The following is a 26,106-nucleotide window of genomic DNA, read 5'->3' on the forward strand; positions in this document are numbered from 1 at the left end:
GAGGAATTTGGCAGGGCAGCAAGGCCCTTTCTGGAGCAGAGTCTGCTTTCCGACAGGTACCAGGTGCCCGTGGCAGCCAAGCATGGTGCTGGCTCTGTCCCTCTGGGCAGGGGACAGGTTCTGAGCCTGTTGGCTCTGTCCCTCTGGGCAGAGGGACAGGTTCTGAGCCTGTTTGTTCTGTCCCTCTGGGCAGGGGGACAGGTTCTGAGCCTGTTGGCTCTGTCCCTCTGGGCAGGGGGATAGGTTCTGAGCCCATTGGTTCTGTCCCTCTGGGCAGGGGACAGGTTCTGAGCCTGTTGGCTCTGTCCCTCTGGGCAGGGGACAGGTTCTGAACCCACAGGACACCTGGCTGGCAGCAGGGAGGGATTTCAATTACCTGTGCATGGCCTGAGAGCACAGGGGACTTGTCCAGGGAATTAGTCACTCGGCACAGGGAGGCAGCCCTGGATCCATCCTCTGTCTGGAGGGGATGGATCCTGCACTGGGAGGCTCCCGTGCCACATCCCCCTTCCTCACTGGCTGGTATTCCTGGGATTTGAAATGAATGGCTGCCACACTTCCCCACCACAGCAGCAGCTCGGTGCCTCAGGTACCACAGCTCAAGGTCACCACAGCTCTCTCCTGCTGGGGAGATTTTGGTGTCAAATAAGGAATAAAAGAAACGTTTCAAATCAACCCAGTGACCTTCAGTCTCGCTGGCTGAGAAAGGAGGCAGGACAGAGCTGGGGAAGGTGCCGGTGCCTCACAAGAACTGAGCAGCAGCTGACCTTTGTAGCCTTATTTTTTTTACAAAATATTTTGTTTATAGAGCCTAACCAAAAATAACAGCACATCTTTTTGAAGTCCAGCAGCACCAACACGCTGCTGGAGAGCTGTGTTGGGCAGATAATAGAAAACATGCCAGATTTTGTACCACATGAATCCAAATGTTTAAGCACAGCCACAGAATCACCTGTCAAACCAACACCTTCAGGTGGGCTGAGCAGAGCTGGCACCAGCTGGAGTTATTGCAGTTCTCTGTCACATCAGGCACACTGGAAGCTGCCAAACCTCGACGTGTCCCCTGCACACCCCATCAGCTTTTGTCTCCAATAATTCAGAGATTTCACAGTTCCCACCATTATTTTTCTGAAAGCTTCGTGTCAGCTCCAGAGGGGTTTTAAAGTATCGATGTCAAATCTCTGTTGAAGCCAGAATTCTGTCAATAGTTAATCTGAACTAACAAAACACCAAACTACAAACAAATCCCAGCTGGATTATGCTTTATGTATCACAGCTTATGTTTGTTGAGCTTTAGGATTGAACCCCTGATCCTCATACCTCCTGGATGTTCCAGGGATTACAGGAGTATTACCAAATCCTAATTACATATAGTTTGACTATCTGACTCACACAGTTCTCTTAAAGCACTTTTTCCTTTTTCTTCCTTTTTTAATATTTTAAACTGATTAATTCAGCCTTAAGTGCCATGCATTTAATTTTCTTAAAGAAAACGTAGCAAGGCAGAAGTGATTGGGGCTGCAGTGCAGCAAACTGGGGCCTCTCAGACTTGCTTTTTTCCCATCCACAATAATAATAATTTTTGACATTGCAGCTGTTTTGTGATCCAAGGCAGAGATGGGGGATCGCTTCAGTTTTACCTGAAATATTTAAAACCTTTCACAAAGTTCATGGAAACTCTTCTAGAATTTATGACAATTTTTTTTGCCAGGCAGCATTGCTCATTACAAAGTCTCTTTTTGGGGAGGCAGTAAAACCAAGTTCTCCCCTTGGACTGCTGAAGAGGCTGAAGAATCTTAAAAACAGCAATAAATAAAAGATGGGAAGCTGCTGGCTCCCTGGTGGATTGAGCTGGCTGCCTTTGGCTTCTCTCCGAGTCCCACCTTGCAGTTTGACCCTACACATGGATCATTCTGTTCCTATTTCCAGGTGGGGTTTGTTTTTTTCTCACTGCCAGGCTGGCTCCATGGCCACCCTGCTCCATTTGCGGGCAGCACTCCCACATTGCTCCAGCTTTCCTGACATTTTATCTCACTGTCACAGTCCTTTAGCCACTCCTGCCTTCAAAGTTTGTCCCAAAGCCTCCCCTGCACCGTGGAGATCAGGTTAACAGGCTTAGCCTCACCCAGATGACTTCCTTAAACAGAGACATGCTTTGCCATTTCTGGATCAATAGACTTCATTGAAGTCTAATAATTTATTACATTTGACAGCTTGAGAAACCTGAGCACCTGAAATGGAGCTGATGTGCCTGTGCCACCCCCTCCTCCAGGTTTGCAGCCAGGATTGAGACTCCCCCATTGCAGGGATTTCCCAAAGGGGGGCCCAGGGCCCTGCCAAGAGATGTGTTAGAAACCTGCAGCTGATTTTCCATGGCACAGAGAGCAGGAATGGTCCCTATCAGGGATCTGCAGAGCTGGTTGAGCCATTTTTAATCCTCCCCACCAAAGCAAATTGGTGGGGAAATGGAAAAGAAATAAAATGGACTCAGATTTGTGGTTATTTTTCTTTCGTTGTGCTTTATCCTTGCCCAGATTTGACTCTTTAGTGTGGTTTGATTGCTGCTCTATGCGGTGCCTTTGCAAATTGTTCATTCATTCAGCCCCTAAATTCCAGTCCCCACAGTCTTCATCCACTGCAGCAGCACAGGGATTGTGGAACATGTGCCACTGGACTGACCTGCAGCTGAAGGGTTAATTTATGGTAATTCCAGTTTTGCTACAGACAAAAGAAGAAAGTTCTCTTTTCCAGGCCAGTAGGATGCTGGGAACAAGTGAGGAATGCAATGTAGGGATTGAGGAATGCAGGTAGGGATTGGGGAATTGGAGATGGGTGTTCACTGTGTTGCTCTGCTTCCTTTCAGGTTGGAGCATGGAGCCCTTCAGATGGTTTGAACATCACAGAAATCTCCAAAGGACGAGGGCCCAACGTCACGGACTCGCTGAGCAACAGATCTCTGATTGTCACCACGGTGCTGGTAGGGGACTGTCACTGTCCTTCCCCCTGAACCCCAGGGGTGTCCCAGGGATCTCCAATGTCTCTGAAAGGTCCCAGCATCCCAGTGCCTCTTAAAGGGATGGGACAGGATATAGGGTGGATTTGTATCATAAAAGGAATGGGACCAAGGTGCCCAGAGAGGAACAGAGACAGGGGACACTTGGTCTGGGGCAATGGGCTGGAACCAAAGGTCTTGTATCACTCAGCAAGGGGTTAGCAGGGTGGGAGCTGAACATAAGCCACAGACAGATGCTGCAGCAGCTTTCCTTGCCAATCAGCCACTCCTCCTAACGAACTTCCCATCCACCACATGACATTTTTCCCATTAAACATTTCCATGGCTGTGGAATTGTCTGGGTCCAGGCCATGGTACCCACCATGCCTCAAAGGCCACGGCATAATGCAAAACGATGGAGCCAGGAGGGGACTGTCAGCCATCTGCCTTTGACAGGCTTTTCTCAGGCAGAATTTCCATCTCCAGCTCTGTGAGCACGTACGAATTACATAAGGCTCGGGGTGATATCAGTTCCCATTAATTGTGCCACTCCATGGGCCTGCACACGTGCGACGGACTTTCCACCTTGGAACCAGGGCTGTCCTGGATCCCTGTGCCCAGGGGAGGAGGGAATGAGCTCAGGCCTGAGTTCTGCAGTGATTGCACTGCGTTTGCTGGAGTCTGAAACATAAAATAGAGCCCTGGATGTTATTTGCATTTGCAACACCCCTTTGTAGTTCTGCACTGCTGTAAATGACGAGAGAAGAGCCATAGGAGGAGCCTTTAAAAGAAAAAGCATGAAAGGCTATTTTTTCCCCTTTTGCTCATATTGCAGTGACTTGTTGGAAGAGAAATATTACCCCAGCAGCCAGTGCCGCTCTCCCCAAGCAATATGGGAACTGTGAAGTTATGAAATTGAGGGCACCTTCACTGAGAAATCGATTAGCAAACTGAGAGAGCTTGTGAATTGGATGTCTGGCTATTTTCAGTAATAAATTGTGAAATAGTCCGTGAATAAGTGGTTCACAGAGTTCAGAATTACCCCCTAGGAAATGTTTGAGACCTGGAGATACATTACTGAAGCGAGTGGCGTCCTAATGTTCAGTGCTTCGGCTGTTAAATATGTATGTAATCCCTACAGCGCTTCCCAAAATTAATAGTGCTTTATGGCTGCTCTGGAGCCAGCATATTTATATCCAGATCCATAGATTCAGCTGATTCACAAACAAAGCACTAATTCCAGAGCAGAACGCCGAGGAGGCGGCGGGGGAGCGCAGGATTGAGCCGAGCTGCGCGTGCCAAGCCAAACTCCATGGGCGTGATGTGATCAGCTGGGCTTTAGAACTCTGCAAATGGGGCTTCGTGCGCTGCCACGTCCCCTCCTGACCCTGCTGCTGGGCCAAAGGGGCACCCCCTGCCCCTCCGTGGGAGCACAGAGCCCCAGGGCAGAGCTGGGGGCTGCCAGGTGGGCAGAGACAGCACTACCAGAGCCCCCTCCTCAGAGCACCCCTGGGCAGGGCATCCATGCCCTACCAAGCCAGGCACTGTGACAGGGCTCCAATGAGGGCTCCAGACTTGCCCTCCCACCTCTTCAAGCCCCCCATGCCTGTGCAAAATCACAGAGGGTGTTTGCCAGCACAAAGCGTAGCCCTCCCTCACCATTCCTCTCTGGCCACCCCACAGCAAGGACAGGAGCCCTGCAGACACCCCCAGTTTGAGCCAGGGACTCGCTGGATGTACCTCACCCTCCTCTTGCCTTCCAGCTCTTGCCTGCTGCCCACCCCCTTTTCCATTTCCCTCTGTCCTCCACGCGTTTTTCCCTCAGGCTCCCCAGTGTTCCTCGTCCTCGGTGGCTGCCCAAGCCTGAGAGGCACCAAAGGATGCTGGACTCCTCTGGGTGGCTTCACCTGCCAGCCCCTGCTCGAGGGGAGGACCCACAGGTCACTGCTTTAGCTCCTGTCCCCTGTGCTGGAGCTCAGCTATGGGTCACCCCCAGGCAGCCAGAAGTGCAGCACACAGCCAAAGTTTCCCTGGGCAGCAGCAGGGCAGTGTCCACCAGGCAGTGCCAGCACAGAGGAGTGCCAGAGAGCTGAGTGGGGAGGTTTTGGGGTGGCCCCAGCCATGCACAGCTCCCTCACCCTGAATTTCACCCATCAGCCTGTGGTGAATGGCAGGTACCGTGTGCAGGGCGCGGGGGTGAGTTTGTCCTCCCCCTCTTTTGCTGTTTCTAACACTTCATTTTCAGAGCATGAAATGGTTATTTTTCTCCCTGAAATCCTACCAAATGGAAAACAGTTGGCTGCTCAGAAGAGACAAAATTAAATTTTGTGGGGTAAACAAGGTTGCTAATTAGCTGATGCGCTGTGCAAAGTTAATTTATTCCCAACATGTCACAGTGCCAGCCCTGCCTGGAGAGCCGTGCCTGGCGGCTCCGGCTGACCTGCAGAGGTGGCCTTGCCTCCAGCTGACCCTGAACTGGGACTTTTTGCTTTTCCTGTGCAGGAGGAGCCCTTTGTCATGTTCCGTAAGTCCGACACCGCCCTGTTCGGGAACGACCGCTTCGAGGGCTACTGCATCGACCTGCTGAAGGAGCTGGCCATCATCCTGGGCTTCTCCTACGAGATCCGCCTGGTGGAGGACGGCAAATACGGGGCACAGGATGAGAAGGGCCAGTGGAATGGCATGATCAAGGAGCTCATCGACCACGTGAGTGAGCCCGTGGGTGGCTGCCGAGGGCTGGCTGTCCCTGGAGCTGTCCCTGGGCTGGCTCTCTGGGGTGGGACAGGTGCCATTTCTCGCTGGCCTGGAATGCTGGAGCTCCTGACCCCGCCTGGCTCCTTGTCACACTGGTTGCCAGAATATCCCTGTGTCTGGCTCTTCCAAATATTAATTTGGAATTCCTGAAAAGGGCCGTTCTCCCAGCACAGAATAGGCTCTGTGGGTCCAGGCACAGCCTGTCCCACGGTGGGACACAGGCTGGGTGTGTGCAAAGGACAGAGGCTTCCCCTGGGCCTGGGGCACATGGGCTGTGCTGGGCTGGCAGCATGAGCTGCTGTCACCCCCGGGGACAAACATAAACCAGGGCACAGCACCAGTGCAGCCTGGGGAGCCCAGGCATGCCCCAGACACAGCCCAGCCCACTGGAGACATCCAGACTGCGGGAGCAGCTGTGCCCTGGACACTTTCATTTTTTATTTCCCATAAAAGCAACTTATTTGCTAAAATCTCTTGGGACACGGAGCTCCCTCTGCCACACAGCAGCTGTGCTTCTCCTTCCATGGCCACTTCCAGGAGCCCTTTAAGCCCCAGGGAACCTGTTGTAGCAGCAGCTTTGCTCCCGCAGCCGCCAAAGCGTCGCCGCGTCTGAAACCGCCACTCGCGGCCAGAGCTTGCTCTGTTTCCTAATTAGATATCTTGCCTCCAGCACATCCTGTGATCCCAAGGGCCCAGTTACAGAGGTGAGGAAAGCTGGTGTTTTTATGAATATCTGATTCCCAGAGAAGGCCTCTGGAAGAAAAGCTAAGGACAAAAAGAATGGCTGCTCTCTGCTGCACAGGCAGCAGTGCAGGCAGTGCAGAGCGCTCTCCTCCTGAGGTCCTGCTCAAGTGGGGCAGCCCTTGACCACCTCCAGGTCCTGGCTGCATTCTGAATGCACAGCCTGAGCAGCAAAGACACAAAAATAATCCCTCATAGAGCTGTGATGCTCTTACCATTCATGGGAGAAGAATGAGTTTGCTGGGTGAGTCACTGTGGTGTGTGGAGAGTGAGGAGTGGCTCAGGAGCTGGGCTGGCCTTCCAGATCTGCTCTCTCTGCCCTAAATGACATTGGACAAGTTGCTTCTGTGCACTGCTTCCTCCATCTGTAAAATGCAGATGATAATTATTATGTCCTTTTATAGGGACAAAGTGACAATCAGTTTGTGACAAGCATGGCAGGCCTCAGCTGGCCTGGCCCAGGGAGCAGGAGAGCAGCAAGGGCAGGCAAGGACAGCCCTGGGAGCAGGACTCCATCTCATGGGGGAGCTCTGCAAACCTGCCTTGGTGCTTTTCCTTCTGGAAAACTCCGTGCAGCTCAAAACACAGATTTTAGAGCCTCTTACACAACAGCCCTGCCGAGCTAGACGAGTGGCAGTGTCCCAGAGGAAGCTCTGCTGCTCTGAGTGATGTGTGTGACACAGATCAGAGCTGACACCGAGTGGCAGCTGTGCCCCTTGGCAGAGCCCCTCGGGACACGGCTCCTCTGCCTGGCCCCGCTGCTGGGAGCAGGCTCTGGGGCTCACTCACTGCTGGGAATGGGCTCTGGAGCTCTTTCAGTGCTGGGAGCAGCCTCTGGAGATCACCCAGTGCTGGGAATGGGCTCTGGAGCTCTTTCAGTGCTGGGAATGGGCTTTGGAGCTCTATCACTGCTGGGAGCAGCTCTGGAGATCACCCAGTGCTGGGAATGGGCTCTGGAGCTCTCCCACTGCTGGGAATGGTTTCTGGGGCTCTCTCACTGCTGGGATTGGGCTCTGGAGCTCTCTCCATGCTGGGATTGGGCTCTGGGGCTCACTCAGTGCTGGGAGCAGCCTCTGGAGCTCTCTCACTGCTGGGAATGGGCTCTGGAGCTCTCACTGCACTGCAGGGCTCACAAGGAGCAAATCCCTCCCAAGGGAATAGAAGCCAGTCAGTCATTCAGCCCAAACCATGCCACTTCCAGTGTCCTGCAAAACACCACAAGGCTCTCAGGAGACTTCAGCCATTCCCAAAGCTGTGGTCAACGAATTATGGTCATTTAGCCCAAACCATGTCACTTCCTCTGTCCTGCAAAACACCACAAGGCTCTCAAGAGGCTTCAGCCATTCCTGAAGCTACCTGAGATAGACAAGAAGGAGGTTTGAGGAGCAATCTCATTAAATAACACAAAATTCATGGTCAAACCTGCATTGTGGTATTTCTTGGGTAACTATCTGAAAAGCAAATCAACACACAGCAGCAGGAAAGGGCCAAACAGCAGGAAAAGGCCAAACCTCCTCTTCTTGCAAGTTGTGTTCTTAACTCTGAGATGCAGCTCTGTGCCCTGCCCTGCATGGCTGAGCATGTGCCTGCAGGGACACTGCCCAGACCCCACATGAAGCCATTAGCTCCTTTATCAGCATGTCATTGCTTTTTATAGCAGTGTTTATATAAAGCCTTCAAAAGTGAAATTGCAGCCAGATGGACCCTTCCTCAGCAGCATCTTCCCGTGGTGTGGGGAAAGGCACAACCCATGGACACTGCAACAGGCCAGATCAAGCTTATTTCACACCCAGGAGGAAAAGTGTTAGAGACTTCAAATCACGCTGCAGTGATGAAAACAGGGCTGCCCACATCCAGAGTCTGATATCTGAGCTGGCTTTACTCTGTGTTCAGTGTCTCCTTCTCATAAACAAATTGGAATCATTCAGGTGGGAGCATAAAGCAGGCAGGATTTTGTGAGGTCCAAATACCCAGGTCAGGATTAATTCAGTGCAGAATTCAGGGTAACAATCCAGGTCAGGATTAATTCAGTGCAGAATTCAGGGTAATAATCCAGGTCAGGATTAATTCAGTGCAGAATTCAGGGTAATAATCCAGGTCAGGATTAATTCAGTGCAGAAAGCCATTGCATTGCTGAAGACCCCCTTAGCCCCTGGGCTGCTGTGACACAGGTGGGCTGAGCTGGTGTGGGCTCCCTGAATGACCTGTGCAGAGCAGGGAGTGCTCCTGGGGTGAGGTGAGAGGCTAAAATGGTCATTATTGTTGCTCAGAGGGTCTGGGAGCTGTGGAAGCAGCAGATTCTGTGTACCAGAAATATTCCAACTCAGCTGAGGCTGAAATTTGGAGAGGAGGAGATGGGCAAAGCAAGGGCACCTGTCCCCTGGGGTGGCCTGCACTGGGCTGGAGATGCCCTCAGAGGAGCTGGGTGAGGGTAGGTGCATGACACAGTGTCTGGGGGACAAAGGTGCTGTTACCAAAGGGGTAAATCCCCAAAAGTTGGCCCCCAAAGGTAAATCACGTGCTAGGACAGGTGTTTACACAGTGAGCACTGTGAGCTTGACGCAGTCACGAATCCTCCCCCTCTGCTCTCTCAGATCCAGACATGCCTGGCCACAGGCAGGGATGCCTCGGGCTATGATCCTTTGTAAAATCCCTGTGTTTCTAGTCTGGCCTTAAGCATAAACAGGAAAAGCAACAGCAATCAGAGCAGCCCCAGCACGACCCTGTCTCTGACAGGTCCCCAGTAGCAGATCCAGAGACAACAGCCTCGTGCAGCTGCATGCAGCAGCCCTGCCCCGCTGCCTTTCATCTGCTGCTCATCCTCAGCACAAAAAGTCCCTGATTTGAGGAGTTCAGTTCATTCCCTGGAGAAGTAACCTCAGCCTACTGCTTATTGTCACCCCTCTGGCCATTCCCACAGAGGAGCCTTGATCAGAAGGGCCACGAGAGCTGAACTCAGGTATTCAGGGAGGTCTGGGGAGCCCAGGCGATGCAGAGAAGCTCCTGAGCCCTTTATTCATAACAAACAGGGAGCCTGACAAGTGCCAGACCTCCTCCTTTCAGCAACAGTGAACTGCTATTGATGTTTATTCATAGAAATTATTACTGATACAAGCAAAGCTCCATTGCACACCGTGGCCCATCCGTTCTGATTTATAAATTCCAGTTGTCTGGCAAAGCAATGCCTGCAAATCTTCCCTGTTGTTTGTGGGCAGAATCCCATAAAACCAGCAGAATGAGTTGTTCTGGACATTTTGCACAAACTTGTTCACAAATAAAACTTGTCTTCTGCTGCCACAGTGCACATCACATTGCCATTCAATCTGAAACTTCGGGTGGGAATAAAAGAGATGTGGCAAATACTGGGGTTTCTGATGGAAATCCCTGCCAATGGGAACTGTGGAGGACTTGTAATATCCATCCTTAGGATGACTCCTGACAGCTGATTTAACAATTCCACAATAAGTGGGCATTTTCTGACAGTAAATTCTGGCAGAAGTGCACATAGCATCACACTGCCAGCTCCCCATTAATGCTCTGCACTGGTGGATGTTTCATCTCATGTGTCATCATCTGGGGCTTCATTTGGATGTCACTGGGCCAGGGACAGGGAGCAAACAATTTAATTGGATGAAGTGTCCTCCACCTTGTGTTCAGACACTGCAGGACCTCAGTGCTGGGGACAGGATGGAAATAAACCAGAAGAGCTTTTCCTTTTGTGCTCAGATCACTGCTGGGTGGATTCATGACTGGGTCATACTCAGGGACAGGATGGAAATAAACCAGAAGAGCTTTTCCTTTTGTCCTCACATCACTGTTGGGTGGATTCATGACTGGGTCATACTCAGGGACAGGATGGAAATAAACCAGAAGAGCTTTTCCTTTTGTGCTCAGATCACTGCTGGGTGGATTCATGACTGGGTCATACTCAGGGATCCAGGTGAAGGATCTGTGTGTTGGGAGTTCAGGTTCTCTGTGTGCTCAGCAGGTGTTCCTGCCCCTTGCTGGCTGCTTCACTTGCCAGGAATCCGTAGGATAGGGCTTGTTTCTCACAGCAGGGCCATTCTCACCTGAATCCTCCAGCCTCCACATCCCTCAGGTACAATTAATGGCAGTTCCGATGCTGGAGATCATTCTTAAAGTGAAGATTATAAAGCCCCAACAGGACCTCATGGCCCTCATTCCTCCCCTTCAGCTCACAGCTGGGTTTTTCCTGCCAATTAAAAAAAAAACCTGGGTTTTTCTGTTCTTAATTCACCCCAGTATTGAATAAACCCATTGACAAAAACGATGTCCAAATAGTGAGATTGCAAGAGCAACTGTTAAGAGCTGGAGTCAGACACTCAGCACTGACCCTGCTCTCCTTGAGCATCCCTGCTCCTGTGAGTGCTTCCCTGCCCCTGGGCAGGCACGGGGCTCTCACAGAGACCCCCACCCCTGCCCCAGCAGCAGCCCCTCCTCTCTGAGCTGCAGCAGAGCCCGGCTGCCCCATCTTCATCCCCAGGACAGCCAGGCTGCTCTGCAGGGAAAGGTGCAGGGAGCTCAGGTGTGAGCCCAGCACACCCCAGGGAGCAGGAGCAGGGCACAGCAGCCAAGCTAGGAGAGTAGGAAGCAGAGACAGGGCCCAAGGAAGGAGCCCCAGTGCTGGCAGTGGCAAGAGACACTGAGGGATGACAGTGCCAGACCTGGGTAACAATTAAATCAGTAAAACACACACACACACTATTTCTGTCTCTCAGGCAACACACACATGATTAGTTTATGTAAATACCTAACGCAGATTGGCAAAATAAGCACAGAGGCAGCTTCTTTTCCCGAATAAATATTTATCTTGGTGCTTATGCTGTTCATGGGCTCCTCCATGACCAGCCACTGCCCACGGCTTGGCTCTGGCTGAGGTCAGGCACTGCAGGATTCCCACGGCTGCACAAGAGCTGTCCTGACCCACAGGCCACATCTCCCTGATAAATGAGAACTTGGAGATAAGACTTGGCATTTTCTGACGAAAACCAAGTATCTCTGCAGCAAATACCACCATCCCTGTGCTGAACACCCCGTGAACTCACAGCTGCTCCAGCCAAGTGAAACGCTGGAACTGGGTGAATGAGGAGATCCAAACCCTTGGAGGTGTGTTGGAGAAGTGTCTGCATTTGATGTGTAGCTGCCTTGGCAGAATTCATCTTTTTGGCCTCAATTCAGCAGAACACTTAAGAACAGGGACAGGACTTGGAAGACGTGTGAGCTCCAGTAAAACAGAGGTGCAGGCTTAAGTGGTTTTGCTGGACAAGGGTCTTTAAACCACTGGCACTTGCTCTAATTCCTCATCTTTAATAAAATCCACCTGACTGCAACAGCACAAGAGCCAGGGCTGAGTAAAGGAAGCAGCCAGAGTCTGGTAATTGACTGCCCAGTTTGGAATGTCAGAGCACAACAAATCAAAGCTTCACCCTTGGTGGGTTTGATTTAGATCCTCTCTGTCAGCAAAGCCTTAATTAGAGGCCACCTTCAGAAAAATCTGCATTGATAAAAAGGATATGGAAGTGCAGCCCTGTGCTGGCTGTAATTGCTCAGGACACACCCCAGCCAGGCTCCAGAATCCCTGCTCTGTCCTGCCTGAATGTGACATTCCCTGCAAGGACACTGGGCTGGGAGCACATCACAGGAGCTGCTGGAGCCACACAGTAAAATTTTATTTCAGCTCTAAAAGCAGTTGGATCCCTGGGCATCCATGCAGAGTTCTCTCTCTTCATTTTCTGTGGCAAAGCACAAACTCCAGGCTGTTCTTTAGCTCACTGTTATTGTTCTGACAAATTTGGCTGAGGCTCCCTCAGCCTGGCCATTGCCAGCGAGCTCTGACCACAGAACATTTGCTCCCTCCTTCAGAAAAACCCATAGCCAAGTCCTTCAACATCTTCTTTGCCTTTCCCTGGTGAGTCAGGACACCCACACAGAAGTGATGGAGGAGGGAAAATGCTGCATTTCTTTTGCCATTTCTGCCTTGTGACTGTGCGGAGCACGAAGCCAAAATTTCCAGGTGCGCTGGAAGGTGGTGGGAGCAGCCAAGCTCCAAACCTGCCAGGACGGTCCCCAGGATGCAGAACAACATCTCCAGCTCAGGCTGGGCAGCCACCAATGCCACCTCCAACCCCCTTCAGCTTCTGTCCCTGTCACCACAGCCACAGCTGGCACAAGGGGCTCACTGGCAAAATATTGTCCCCATTTTCCACAGCTTTTCACAAACGCCAAAATGAAGCTTTCCTGTACCAGGCTGATGTAAAAATGTATTTCCATCTGGAAAATGAGAAGGAAAGGAAACCAAAGGAAAGCAGGGCGCAGCAGGAGAGCCATGTTAGAAGAAAAAACATGGCTCTCTTTCATTTTTACCCTTGTTACATCATTCCTGAATGCCTCTGTTCAGGAGCTCTAAGGCTGCACTCGTTGGAGGGATCCCTTACACACACACACACACACACACACACACACACACACACACACACACACGTGTGTAAATGGACAAAAGCTCATGTAGAGACTCTTCCTACAATATAACACCCAGATTCCTCTATTTATAAATATTGCACTGACTTGATCACAGATTGGCAAGGTCAAATGAAACCTTTACCACAACCTTTACCCCCAGCACAGGCCAGAGATCTGCTCTGGTTCCTACAGTGAACCCCCAGTTCCTGCTGAAGCAAAGTATGTTCCAGCCAGTATTGATTTAAAGTCCATGAATAATGACAAATCTACTGTATCTCTAGGTAATTATCACTCATGGGTAATTTAGAATTTTAATTTTCAGAACCAGATGTTAAATAAATCTCGCCGGGGCTTCTGGCATGGGGGGAGGTTCTGCTCAACTTCAGAGCTGTAATTTATGTGTCTGTGTTTCCTCAGAAGTTCACAATCTCAAAGAATGATTTGCAAAGCTCAGGCAAGGAGGGTGATATTGAGGAAACCTTGGACGTGTTTACTTCTGGCTTTTAAGAACCTGGATGAATGTTTAGTGAGAGGAATGAATGCATCTCTTACCCAACAGAAAGAGGGTGAATGTGGTTGCTCATTGAATTAACACAAATTAGTAAATAACAGAAATAATAGAAACAAACACAATTCATACAAGCTGTCAGGATAAAGAATATGCTCAGCTGAAATTCTTCAGGGAGCTCAGAGCACTCCAGCAGGATGGGCTGAGGAGTCCATCATTAAAGAGTGTTTCCTCAGAGGGTCTCGCCTGCACACCTCCCTCCCTCCACCCCCAGGCACCAAGCACTCCTGCCTGAGACTGAGCCCCTCAAGCTCATGAAATGACGGAGGGAAAAGAAATAGAACCTCTTACCTCACACTGCCACAGTATGGCTCCCTGCAGCTCCATCCTCACCCTCCTCTCCTCTTGCATCAGCGTGAAAGCAGGACAACAACAAATGAAAGCAAGGACAACAACAACAACAAAAACAAACCACTGCTGCCAGCAGCAGGCTCTGCACACAGCCTACTCACTGTTTTAGAGTCTTGTGGTGAGGAGCAAGAAAAGGGCCACTGACACTTTAGAACTCAGTAAAATCTGATTTTTCTGACCGTTTCAGAGGAGCTCATCACATCGGGGCAGAAGCTGCAGAGGCTGTTACCTCCATTTGGCTGTGCTGTATTTTACAGTGAACATTGTACCCCCAACATCTGTATTTCACAGCACTGTACCAGAAACATCTGTACTTTACAGCAAACACTGTACTCCAACATCTGTATTTCACAGCAAAAAACCTGTGCCCCCACATCTGTATTTCTCAGCAAACATGTACCACATGTGCCACAGCAGGGGGGAACCCCAGGGCTGCACTTTGGGGGATTTTGGCCTGTTTCTGCTGTGTGAGCGCTGTGGTGTCTCCAAGGGGATGGAAGCACCTCTGTAACTCTTTTCTCCCTGCCTGTGTCCCTCCCTCTGTGCTGTTTGCAGAAAGCTGACCTGGCCGTGGCTCCTCTGACCATCACTCATGTCCGGGAGAAAGCCATCGACTTCTCCAAGCCCTTCATGACCCTGGGGGTCAGCATCCTCTACAGGAAGCCCAACGGGACCAACCCCAGCGTGTTCTCCTTCCTCAACCCTCTCTCTCCTGACATCTGGATGTACATCCTCCTTGCCTACCTGGGGGTCAGCTGTGTGCTCTTTGTCATAGCCAGGTAAGGGGGCCCTGCTGGCAGCTGTCACTCTAGGATATAAAATAAAATGACATGCACACTGGAACCTCCAAGGTAAAAGAAGGGGAGTTTAATTTCTGACTCCCAACATTTATAGATTTTTAAAAGTGACAGTGGTTTGGAGGGTGACAGTGCCACCTCTCCAATGACACTGGACAAACCAACAGTCCATCAAGTTTCTCCTCCTCCAGAAAGGAATGTAAAACAATTAATTATTTACATAAAATGTGTGAGAAAGTTCATTACAAGAATGTAAACATCAGAAGGCTCAGAAGAACTTAGAAGAACAGGGTGGCAGGGAGCTGCAGCACCAAACCTTTTTCACCCCTCAGATCCCCTCTGGCCCATCACCATGGGCTGGCTGCTCACTTTCACACACTCACAGCATGAAATAATTTTATTATTTCAGAAGTTTTGCAGCCTTCCCATCTTGTCAGCACCTCCTGGTGTATGAAGAGAAGTATCTCTGTGTCATTGCCCATTCATGCTCACTGCTCACACCCTTCCCAGCCTCTGCTGGGACCTGATCTCCCATCTCCCCCACCATTCCCCCTTCTATCTCTGTAAAGCTCACACAAACCCTTCCCTATATCAAAAGAATGGAGAAGCCGTTGCTACGGATCAGACAATGTGTCTGTTTACAAAATTAATATGCATCTAATTAGCATGTTTAAATCCTCTATGTTTAAAGGCAACATTTGCATACATTTGCATGTCTTGTTAATTCCACAGGGCCTTTGATGAGCCACAGTCCAGGGTTGCTCTCAATCCATGATCCCACCTATTCAAATCAAAACAAAGCACTTTCCCCCTCCTGCAGGCAGGCGCCCTCCATGACCACACACAGCCCTCACTGGAATATTTTGCATAAACACCTCGTCCACGAAAGATTCCTCAGCCCACTCTACACTTTGATGCTCATTTCTCCTTATTTCCAGCTGAATTTATACCAGTGGGTATTTCAGAACCCTCCCCGTTTTGGTCTGGGGGTCCATGCAGACCCTCTTCCCCAAGGCCTGCTGTGCTACACCTTCCTGGGAGCATCCATCAGAAACATTCCTCCCTCATCTCCTTAGAGAGTCAAAGGAAAGATCAGCTACAGAACTGGAGCAAGCAGCCTCCATTAACCCTGATGGTACAACAAATCTACAATTTTCAGCACCCCTCAGTCCAGGGGGGCATTTAGAGCAGATTTCCTGTGTTCACTCTGTCATATCCTAATTACACAGAGCAGCAGAGTGAGCTGGCCGTGAGCGCTGTGAGCACCTGCAGTGCTCACATTAGGAGCTTGTTTTTTCCTGCTCATAATGGCCAGATCCAGCCCAGATTGTCCAGACCCCACTTTCAAAGCATGTTAAACATGCGTGGCAAGGCAGGTACATCCTCTGGTCCCTCCTCTGCATGGGGACACAGCTGGACATTTGTTTTCTGTCACTATTGGATTAGGGACAGCTGAATGGAGTGACACAGACTCCAAGGTCTTCTCAGAAGGCAATAGTGAAGTTTATTAGATGTCACATCCTTTTATAGACTGTTCCAAGAAAGCTGGACCTGATTGGTCCTCAATCAACACCCCTCACCTCACTGGCTAATTAGGAACACCCTTCTTGTACACACCTTACAAGTGAACAAGTTCAAAACACCAGCTGCAAAGATTAAATATTATTTTAATTCTTTCTCTGAGCTTTCTCAAAGCTCCCCAAGAACAATGCCTGGGAAAGTTTATCTGACTTTCTCCCTGACCAGACTGTCAGCACTCACAGCTTTCCTCTCACAGGATGTGGAGGGCCCTCCCTGATCCAGACTGCAGCTGCAATTCCCTTCCTGCCTTGTTTTTGCCCACCCAGCCCTGTCAGGGACAGCCAGGTGCTCTCAGCAGCACAAGAATCTCCTCTGGGGATGTGGACCCAAGGTAACCATGAGAAGGAAAATCCTGTGGGGGCTGACAGCCCTTGGCTCCAACAACACCACTGGCTTCAATGGCACCAGCCTGCTCCTGTGCCCTGCAGTGACAATCCAAACACAATTTTACATTTTGGAGCTTATTTTTCCCAGCTTCATAATGACCAAATCCAGCCCAAATTGTCCAGATCCCACTTTCAAAGCATGTTAAATGCGCAAATTGTATCTGCATGTGAAATGCTGCAGAAGGGCTGGAGGAAATGCTGGGGCAGGCCCTGATGTCAAGTCCCCCAGGCACCACTTTGCACAAACAGGGATGTCTGTCCTAGCATGGCAGTGTTGCCTGGCTTTTGGCTGATGTTGAGGGATGAAAACCTGAAGAACTGTGGCTTTGTCTCAGGTTTTATTCTGAAATGAACCTCAGCATCTCACTCCATCACAGCAATTACGATGTTACAGAACAATTTTTCCCTATCAGGCTATTTTTTGGACTAAATTCAACACATAAAATATTGCAATTACAGTTTATTCTTCACATTTTGCTCCTGACATTTCTTCTGTCATCCTATTCTTTCAAATAACACCAAGTATTCGGAGTAATTAAAATTCTGCAGGAATGGTCTTTTAACACATAGAGATGGAAGGCAAGACATTTCACAGGGAAAATATTTATTGCATTCAGAAGTCATGGAAACAATATCTGCTTTTGACCCCAGCAAGACCTCTGAAATCCAATTCTCAGCGGAAAACCACAATCAAAATAGAAAAGCTTTAATTCAGAGACATGACTCTTCTGAACTAGGCACCAGAGCCCTCTGCTCATGCCATAACCATAGGTCAATGCCACTTAAAACAGACTCAGGAACTATTTAGAGGCAGGCAAAGGATGGATTTGGTTCATCTGTCATTTTAATCAGCCTTTCTTCGCTATTGATGGAGCCCCTGCTCCCAACCCCCATCCCCAGGGAGCCAGCAGCACTGGCTGTCCCCATGGCTCTGTCAGATGCTGTGTCTGGAGGCTCTGGTGCCAGGCTGGCACCTGTCCTGGGGCTCACACAGCCTCCAAATTACACCCAACCCCTCTGGCTGTGTGGCAGGGTGGGTGGGTTGGTTTAATCTTCATCCTAATTGCAGCGAGGTCTGGTGTGGCATTCACATTCTCTGGAAAAATCCCTTCACCCAGGGTTTTTCTCCTGGGAAGCTAAGAGACATCACACAAAAAGGAAAACAATTCTTATCTCATTTAATTCTCCTGTGTTGTGCTCATGTGGAATGTGGTTGGAGATTGTTTACCCACAGGTGATTGTTTCATTGGGTTCTGCTGTGAGTTGTTTTCACTCTTTGGCCAATTGGTGCCAGGCTGTGTCAGGACTCTGGAAAGAGTCACAAGTTTTCATTATTATCTTTTTAGCATTCTGTAAGTACCCTTTCTCTACTCTTTACTATAGTATTCTTTAGTATAGTATTTTTTAGTATAATATAGTATCATAAAATAATAAATTAGCCTTCTGAGAACATGGAGTCAGATGCATCATTCCTGCCTTTGTCAGGACATTCCCTGCAAATGCAACAGTCTGGGTCATCCATTTAAAATTTCTCTGGAGACGCAATTTAGACTCAAAAGTATTTTGTGTTAGATCTTTTAAATTTCTTCCAAGTGCTTCAATTTCCCACCCAAAAAGCTGAAAGAGACAGGAGAATGATGCTCGTTTTTGATGAAATATTTCTCAGACCCACAGTGCATGTGAGGATGAGGGAAGACAGCCACGGAGGGTCCTGAGTTCCCCACTGATTTGAGCTCTGGGGTCAATGGGCTCCTCTCCCTCCTTCCTTCATTACCTCTTGCTTCCACTAATGGTTTCTCTGCTCAAGCACTGGAGGCTGTTGCTGCTTTGCAGATTTCTGAATATTTCTCTGTCATTTGAGCTGCACCAGTAGGTTTTCACTCAGACCTTGAAGTTCTCCAGCGTGTCATCTTGCCAGGCTCATTGATCTTACCCACTCCCTTTCTTTTTCATAGTCTTTCATTGGCAGCCCAAGAAAGTTTTAATCTAATTCCTGAACTCTGGCTTTATCTGACAGAAAGGACCAAGACACCATCCTTTATCTGCCTCTGGTGTGAATCTATAGCAAGTTCTAAGGAATAAGCAGCATGTAAAGCCAGGTCTGAGTTCAGCCAGGTTCTTGTTTCCTTGCTGATTTCCTCTGATTCAGAGAGCAGAGGAGGGTGAGCAGCAAGGAGAGCCCAACATCACCTGGATGAACAAGCAGCAATGCCAGGTGCAGCCTGAGCAAGGCTCCACACCCCAAACCCAGCCCAGGGTGCTGCAGGAAGGTGAGATAAACCAGGGAGGAAAGGAGAGCTCATTGCACTGTACCTTGAGTGGAAAACAGGAGCAAAAAGTGGCACAGCTGTGCCCAGGTAATCTTTTCCAAAGCCACAGGAGCGTGGGCTGTGCCCTGTCCATCCTCAGGGATGGTTTTCCCCCCGTCTCCTCCCATGCTTGGCGCTGCCAGCACCACAGCTCTGCACTGACACGTGCCCAGGGCAGGATTCAGTGCCAGGAGGCTCCTGGCAGGGATCTGGGGCCCTTCTCCAAACAAATGCAACTGTCTGAGCGAGGCCACCCTGGAATGGAGCCACGAGCCCTCTCCTTGGGTGGTGGCGCATCTGGTGGAGAATTACAGAGGGAAACATCTCCTGATACAGGCTGTGGGCTGGGCTTTGAGAAGGGGCTGTTGTGAATCTCCAGGGATTCCAGAAGGAAGCGGAGATGATAATTAATGCCTGGTTCAAAAGCAATTATACCAATTATGTTTTTAATTTAATCTCTGCAAAATTTGGGACTCTCAGAAAATGTAAATAAACAGCTCTAAAAATATTAACATCTCTCCTGTTTAGCATCCTCCCCAGATCCTGGCTAAACGAGCTCATTCCCAGCAGTGCTTGCCTGCCAATCTTGGGCAGAATTTGCAGAGATATTCCTAGGAAATTCCCTCAGTCTTGCTCAAGAATTGCAGGGGTATCCTTGGAAATACACAGGGAATAAGTGGCAAACTGCCACCACATTCCAGTGTTCTGCCAGTGCCCTGACTGGGCCAAACACCTGCTTGTGAGGATGGTGGAAGATTCTACCTCTCAGTGACATAAATCCCACCCTGATTCCCATGTGCATTAGAATATCCTAAAATACCAGTTTGTCCCTGCTACTACTGCAGAATGACCAAGGCTTCTCCTTAGTCAACCAAAAATGCCATTTTTTCCCACATTTTTGAACTGTTGCATACAAGATATTTTGTGTCTGGAACCCATCCCATCCCACCATCACATGCTCCAGGTGCTGTTGTAGGACACGATATTGAAAAGATGATCCCAAGTGACCAAAGGCTCTGGGGAAGCCATCTGAGACACCTCAGGAGGATTTGGCTTCCCAGGTCTCTGCTCTCCAGAATGCAGGACACAGACTTACGGCTGTGTGGGTGACTTGGGCTGAATTTGGTTTTTTCTCTATAAAGCTGTGCACCAGAGGGTCAGCAGCCCCTGCACAGCAGCACCAGAGGCATTGAGACTCCTTTTTTCCAGTTCCTTTAGAGTCTTGTCCTGCCACATCTCAACTAACTGATGCCTTAGGATTTTAGCCTTTCTATTTTTCAAATCCTGTGCTGCATTCGTGCATAACTCTATATAAAGTATTATGTCTTCACATTTTGGTCAGACAAAACAATCACTTGAGGCCTGAGAACCAAGGACACCCTACAGCCTCAGGCCCTGACAAGTATAAGCAAAAGTGGGGAGCAAACTGGGGGTATGTCACTTCATTACCTGAAGCTGTAATTAAGGATTAACCCCTAATAGGCAAATGGACCAAAGTCATAACTGAATGAAAAATTCATGACCATTGTCCATTTTGGGTGCAGCCTCTGGAAGGCTTTGGCTGCCCAGGGTGTATCTGTTGAAGGCATTTAATAAAAACCCACTTTATTATCTTAAAACTGACTAGCCTGTGTCCTAGGAGCCCCTCAAGGCATCATCAGGACTCTGTTTCCCTGTGTGCTGCAGGTTCAGCCCATACGAGTGGTATGATGCCCACCCCTGCAATCCAGGCTCGGACATCGTGGAGAACAACTTCACCCTCCTGAACAGCTTCTGGTTCGGGATGGGAGCGCTGATGCAGCAAGGTAAGGGCACCCACCTGCTCTTGGGGCTTTTTCAATTAAAAATTTCTTTTGGTAGCAACCTCCCAGCACCTCCTGGCCCTGCGGCTCCAAGGAGGAGCACTGCCTTCATCTCCCTCAGCTGCTTCATTGCCCCACGTCCCACGGACTCTGCAAATTCCTATTTCTGTTCATTCAAACCATTTGTTCAGTTTCAGGATCTCTGACCTGGCTCTCTCTCTGTTCTAAATCAACTTCTCCAGCAGACAGGGTGCCTTGCCCTCTGCTCCATCCCCATTTTTCCCCTCCCCTGGTCATTCTGAGCAGTGTGAGATTCCCCAGCCTGGAGGAGCTGCCCTGGAGCCTGTGCCCAGCATCCCCTCAGGAGATCTGCCAGTGGCACTGCTGTGAGCCACCAGGGTCACAGGGACCCCAGAAATGGGACAGGGATGGGATCACACCCCTGTGAGTGAATGGAATAGAGAGATGCAATGAACAGAATAAATCTGTTCGGAAGGCAGCAGGGGGGGAGCTTGGGAGCAGCTCTGAATAAGGAACGAAATTCAGCTGCGATCTAATTGCAGAAAACCCAGGAATAGAAAGAAGTGGAAAATGTCAAACATTTGTCACACTTTAATTTACCATGTATCAGTGGTTATATCCAGAGAGCAAAAGAAGCACAGCCTCGGCTCAGTGGCAAGCACAGAGCTGCTCTGAGCTCCACTGCTGCCTGTAATAGAGATTCCTCCTGGATCTCAGCTGCCCTCATGGACAGTGACAGTTCCCAGCAAGACGGTTTAGCAGGATGAATCATCTCTCTTATCAGATGCTGATAAATGAAAAGAGCTATATTCTTTTTAACTCAATTCTGCATCTGAGAAGAAAAATATTTCAAAGGCAGACTGATGTCACAGCATCCAATGCATCAAAGGGCCGGAGATGGAAGAGGGAAGAAGCAGGATCTTGAGGAGAACCAAAGCACCCTCAACATCCAGGACTCCTCCTCTTCCTGGTGTCTCCTTGCTGCACTCTGAAGGGAGGAAAACTACACCCCATGCTCTGCTTTGATGCCACACTGTCTAAAATTGCTTTGCAAAGCCCAATCTTTGTTGCACTTTCCAGGCTGATAAATCCTCTGAGCACAGCTGTTTCAAGCCCAAAGCTCTTGCCTGGCTTTAAAAGGTGTTTTGGGTGATTACAAAAATAGCACAACCCATTTAGCCCTTCATGTCTGCTCAATAAGTCATTCCAGACCCACTACACCTTTCATGCTGTAACATCTCCTGCTTCCCCATTTCTGAGTGGCATTCAAAGCCCTGGACCCTGATAGTTCCTTTCTCTTGGTGTTTGATTTTTTTTAAACCTTGTGTATTTGAACACACTCCCCAGAGTGAGTCTTTTGAAAATAATCTGTATAAAAGCAAAGCCCTTTTTAAATGGCAGAACAAAACACTCATAAAAGTTCATAAATAGCTTGCTATTTAAATCTCATAAAAGCAGCCCAGTTAATTACTTCAGTTTGGATGTTTCCTGTAAATTGGGCACTGTACCCAAGGTCAGTAATCAAGGAAGAGGGTTTTTCTGCAAATGCTACAAAAACCCTACTGATATCCTTGCATGCAAGATGTCTGGGTAATTTGCCTCAAAACCAGTTGGCTTTAATTGCATGGCTGTAACAGTTTTGACAGTGAAACCTGATCACACACACACACATATATATATGTATATAAAATATGTGTATGGATATATAAAATGGGTTCTTTCCCTCTATTTCCTCTGCCCTCCTTCCCCTGTCCCCCCCAGGCTCGGAGCTGATGCCCAAAGCCCTGTCTACACGGATCATTGGTGGCATATGGTGGTTCTTCACCCTAATTATCATCTCGTCCTACACGGCCAACCTTGCGGCCTTCCTGACCGTGGAGAGGATGGAGTCCCCCATCGACTCGGCAGATGACTTGGCAAAGCAGACAAAAATAGAGTATGGAGCAGTGAAGGATGGAGCTACCATGACCTTCTTCAAGGTGAGACCAGGCAGAGGCTTTCTGCCTTCCAGGCAGAGATGCCAACGGGAGCCAGGACCAAGATCCAAAGACAGAAATCCCCCCAAGCCGCCCCTGCTGCTCCTTCTTGCAGCTTCTTTTGGTCTCACATCTTGCCCAGACTGAGATTGTCACTCACCTGAGTCCCACCAAGGCTAAATCCCCCTCCCTGTTGTTAACTGAAGTCACAGGTACAAAATTAAACTGATTTTACACTTTTGCAGGCTCTACCCCATATTGGCTCGGACACTCTAAAAACGTAGCAGGTGCCAAAGTGAAGCTTGTATTAAAGCCCCGCAGAGAAATCTTACATTCCTTAAAGCACCTTCCCAATTTCTACATCTGAGCCATCCAGCTTCTTCCTTGCCTCTGGCAGCACAGCCCCATGGAGCCCCAGGCTGACCCAGCCAGCCTAGAGGGACAGAGGAGAGCCCAAATGAAGCCCACAGCTGGACAGATGTTGCAAAGTGCCCTCCCTGACTGTATTTTTTTACAGCTGAAATATCTTTCTTGTCCTTCAGGTATTCATATCAATGTAATCCAGTTTTATTAACCTCTGAGATCCAGGGCAAGGTAACAGTACCAGTGCATCACAATCCAATTGCATTAATTTTGTCTATTTAAAGCATAATTAAATTCAGAAGTCAGTCAGATTCCATAGCCTCAAAAATAGAAAGAAACTGAGAGATGTAAAATGACCTTTAAAACCACTGCTGGCCTGTAAAAACCCAGTTTGAAAAGAGAGAGAATAAAGGGATAGAAATGAAGGGTGATTAAGGAATTATCACCCTGGCAAGGAAAGAGGCCCAAAGGAAGATCCCAGGCTTTGGCTCAGGAATGGGAGCTGGCTGCCCAACACCTCTGGCTCCTTCCCCTTCCACCACCCTAATGCAGAAAGAAATAGATGTGACTAGCACAGTTCAGGCTTTACCAAGCACTTAGTGCCTGGTCCTGCAAGATTTGAGCAGGCACAGGGTGATGGCAGCTTGATGAGGCCTCAGCAGTTTAATTGGCAAGACTCATTAAAGGAAGGCAATATGCTGGATTTTAATAACAGAGGGAGCATTGTTCCCATGCAACTTCTCTTGGCTCTGATGTGGCTGAGAAGCCACTGTCCTGCCTGGATCTGTCCTGACTCTGACAGGCAGCAGCAGAGGTTGATAAAGAACCACAGAGGGGGTGCTTTGATCTTTAGTGATTTTGAGAATGCCCAGTTTGCCTCCTGCCATGGAGCTGCTCCGTGCAGCTCTGTCCATGGCACAGGCAGATGTGTGGTGGTGTTTTCCAAAGCCATAAAACCCTGGAACAGCCAGCAGGGAAAGGCAGGCTGTAACTGTGAGTGTTAACTGCGCTTTCCAGTACGAGTTTTATATGGGAATAAAAGGAAACTGTCTCTTTTAACAATCATCAGGACACAGTATATTTATTGCTTCGTATCATTATCCATCAGAACCGTACTTCAGGCTTCTAACGGCCTTGGCATGGTTTATTGATGCAGAGTATTTTCCTTTTCCTTTTTATTATCACTGTTGTATGGAGATGAATTCTCAGGAATGTCCCTTCTGACAAGCATTTCCATTACTGGAGCAGGGGGAGCTCCCACGTGGGAAGCTCTGCTCACTTGTCCTTCCTGCACACAGGGACTTGGGAGAGACAGGATTTGTCCCAGCCCCAACAAGGTCTTTGTTCTCAGCTGGGTAATTCCTGTGGTGGGTTTGGTTCAGCTGCTCTGTCAGTGCCACCTCCATGGGGACGCCTGTCACAGCACAGAGCTCCTGAGGATCCACCCTCCCTCGGATGGGTGCCACTGGAAGAACAGCACCTGGCTGCCCTGCCTTGCTCTGCCCTGCTCCAGGGGGCTCCAGCAGAGACAGCCCCCACCAGCCAGGGCTCCTGAAGCACTCCTGCAGATCCAGAGCCTGAGCACCCAGCAGCTCTGAGCACACTGTCCCTGCTGGGACAAAAGGCAGCACACCACGAGGATCTCACCTGCCCCGTGGATTATCTAAATATTTAGTGTATTTAGCTATACTTGGCCCAAATTGCTGCCTGGCTCTTTGTGTGGCTTCTCCCCTCACAGCAGGGTCTCACTCCTTCCTTCCTTTCCCCCTGTTAAATCAGCTCCAAGCTGCACACACCAATCCTGAGCACCCCAGGCCCTGCAGCCCCTCTGTCAGGGCCCACCCTGCCCACGCTGGATCCCCCAGGAGTGCAGGAGGAGAGCACCCCCTGATCCTGGGAGAATGGACAACGGGAGGAAGAGGAAGGTGAACACCTTGCACGCTGCTCCATGAGATGGATCCCAAAGCACTGAGCTGTGCTCAGCCTGAGAGCTTGTGCAGAGCTCCCCAGGGACACTGCAGAATGTCCCAGTGGAACCCAGACCCCTCTGGGACAGCCCCACAGCCAGGGATGCTGCTCCCACAAAATTTGGCCCCGTGCAGCCGAGCAAACCAAGAGAGAGAAGAAAAGAGAGCTTTACCAACCATATTGGCACATTCTGACTTCATAAAAAGAACTTCTGAGGAGCTGTTTACTCCCTGGCAATGCAGATTGAGTTACAGGAATAAACACTGATCAATTAATTTAGGAACAGCATCTAGAGTTGATTATAACTCATAAATCCTTCCCATCCTGCAGAGAATGCTGCCTCTCTGAATGGAAGGCCAGGTCTCAAGTGCAGTTTGGAGTCTGGGTGTGAGTGTGTGTGTACAGAGATACTCATACAGAAATGTTAAATCCTCAAGACTAAGTATCTTCAGTTGGTGGAAATCAATTTATTTTTTCATACAGGCTGGAATTGAAAATCTTAAGCCTGAAAGTTCCTTTCTTGCCAATTTGGCTGATAAAAAAGCGTATATGTCTTGGCAAGATGCCTCGCAGGGGCTCCTCTAAACGATTCCATTAATTGATTTGGGTGACTGGCCCTGCAGAACTGCTTATTAAAGGTGGCTTCTGAGCTGTGGCTCTGAAGAATGAACTCGGAGGCGTTCTCGGCGTCGCTGCCTTCGGAGGGGCTGGCACTCTGCTTTCACACACACATCTCATTTAGCACTAACACGGGCTGATTAAGATGCAGAGCACAGCAGACCAGATTCTGGTGTTATTTATCCTGAATAAATCAAGGAGAAGCTGCACTCGTGTGAGCAGGAGTGAGACTCGACCCCGCCGTGTGAGCCGCGGCTGCAGCAGCAGCCCTTGATAATTAGCAATATCTCCCTCATTCCCAACATCTCGGGGCTCCTGACACGGGAACTTCTCTGCCAGGAAGAAGCCAGTGTCAGACCATTTATCTTAACGCTTCAGAGCACCCAAGCAGCTCCTCCT

The 26,106-nt window shown here is 49.4% G+C and overlaps 1 protein-coding gene and 1 long non-coding RNA gene across 3 annotated transcripts in view; both read left to right on the forward strand.

Moving 5' to 3' along the window:
- Nucleotides 1-26,106, forward strand: part of GRIK3 (glutamate ionotropic receptor kainate type subunit 3) — a 116,657-nt gene that overhangs the window by 81,455 nt on the left and 9,096 nt on the right. For both annotated transcript variants that reach the window (XM_064398689.1, XM_064398688.1), the window contains exons 9-13: nt 2,864-2,977; nt 5,495-5,698; nt 14,442-14,665; nt 20,646-20,764; nt 22,544-22,761. In XM_064398689.1, coding sequence (XP_064254759.1) covers nt 2,864-2,977; nt 5,495-5,698; nt 14,442-14,665; nt 20,646-20,764; nt 22,544-22,761 — 879 coding nt within the window. The remainder of the gene's footprint in view (nt 1-2,863; nt 2,978-5,494; nt 5,699-14,441; nt 14,666-20,645; nt 20,765-22,543; nt 22,762-26,106) is intronic.
- On the forward strand, nt 6,899-12,997 carry LOC135285924 (uncharacterized). Its single transcript, XR_010350546.1, has 2 exons — nt 6,899-8,461; nt 8,544-12,997. It is a non-coding gene; the product is annotated as an uncharacterized LOC135285924 (long non-coding RNA).

This window comes from Passer domesticus, chromosome 24, assembly GCF_036417665.1.
Source record: "Passer domesticus isolate bPasDom1 chromosome 24, bPasDom1.hap1, whole genome shotgun sequence".
NCBI classification, from domain to species: Eukaryota; Metazoa; Chordata; class Aves; order Passeriformes; family Passeridae; genus Passer; species Passer domesticus.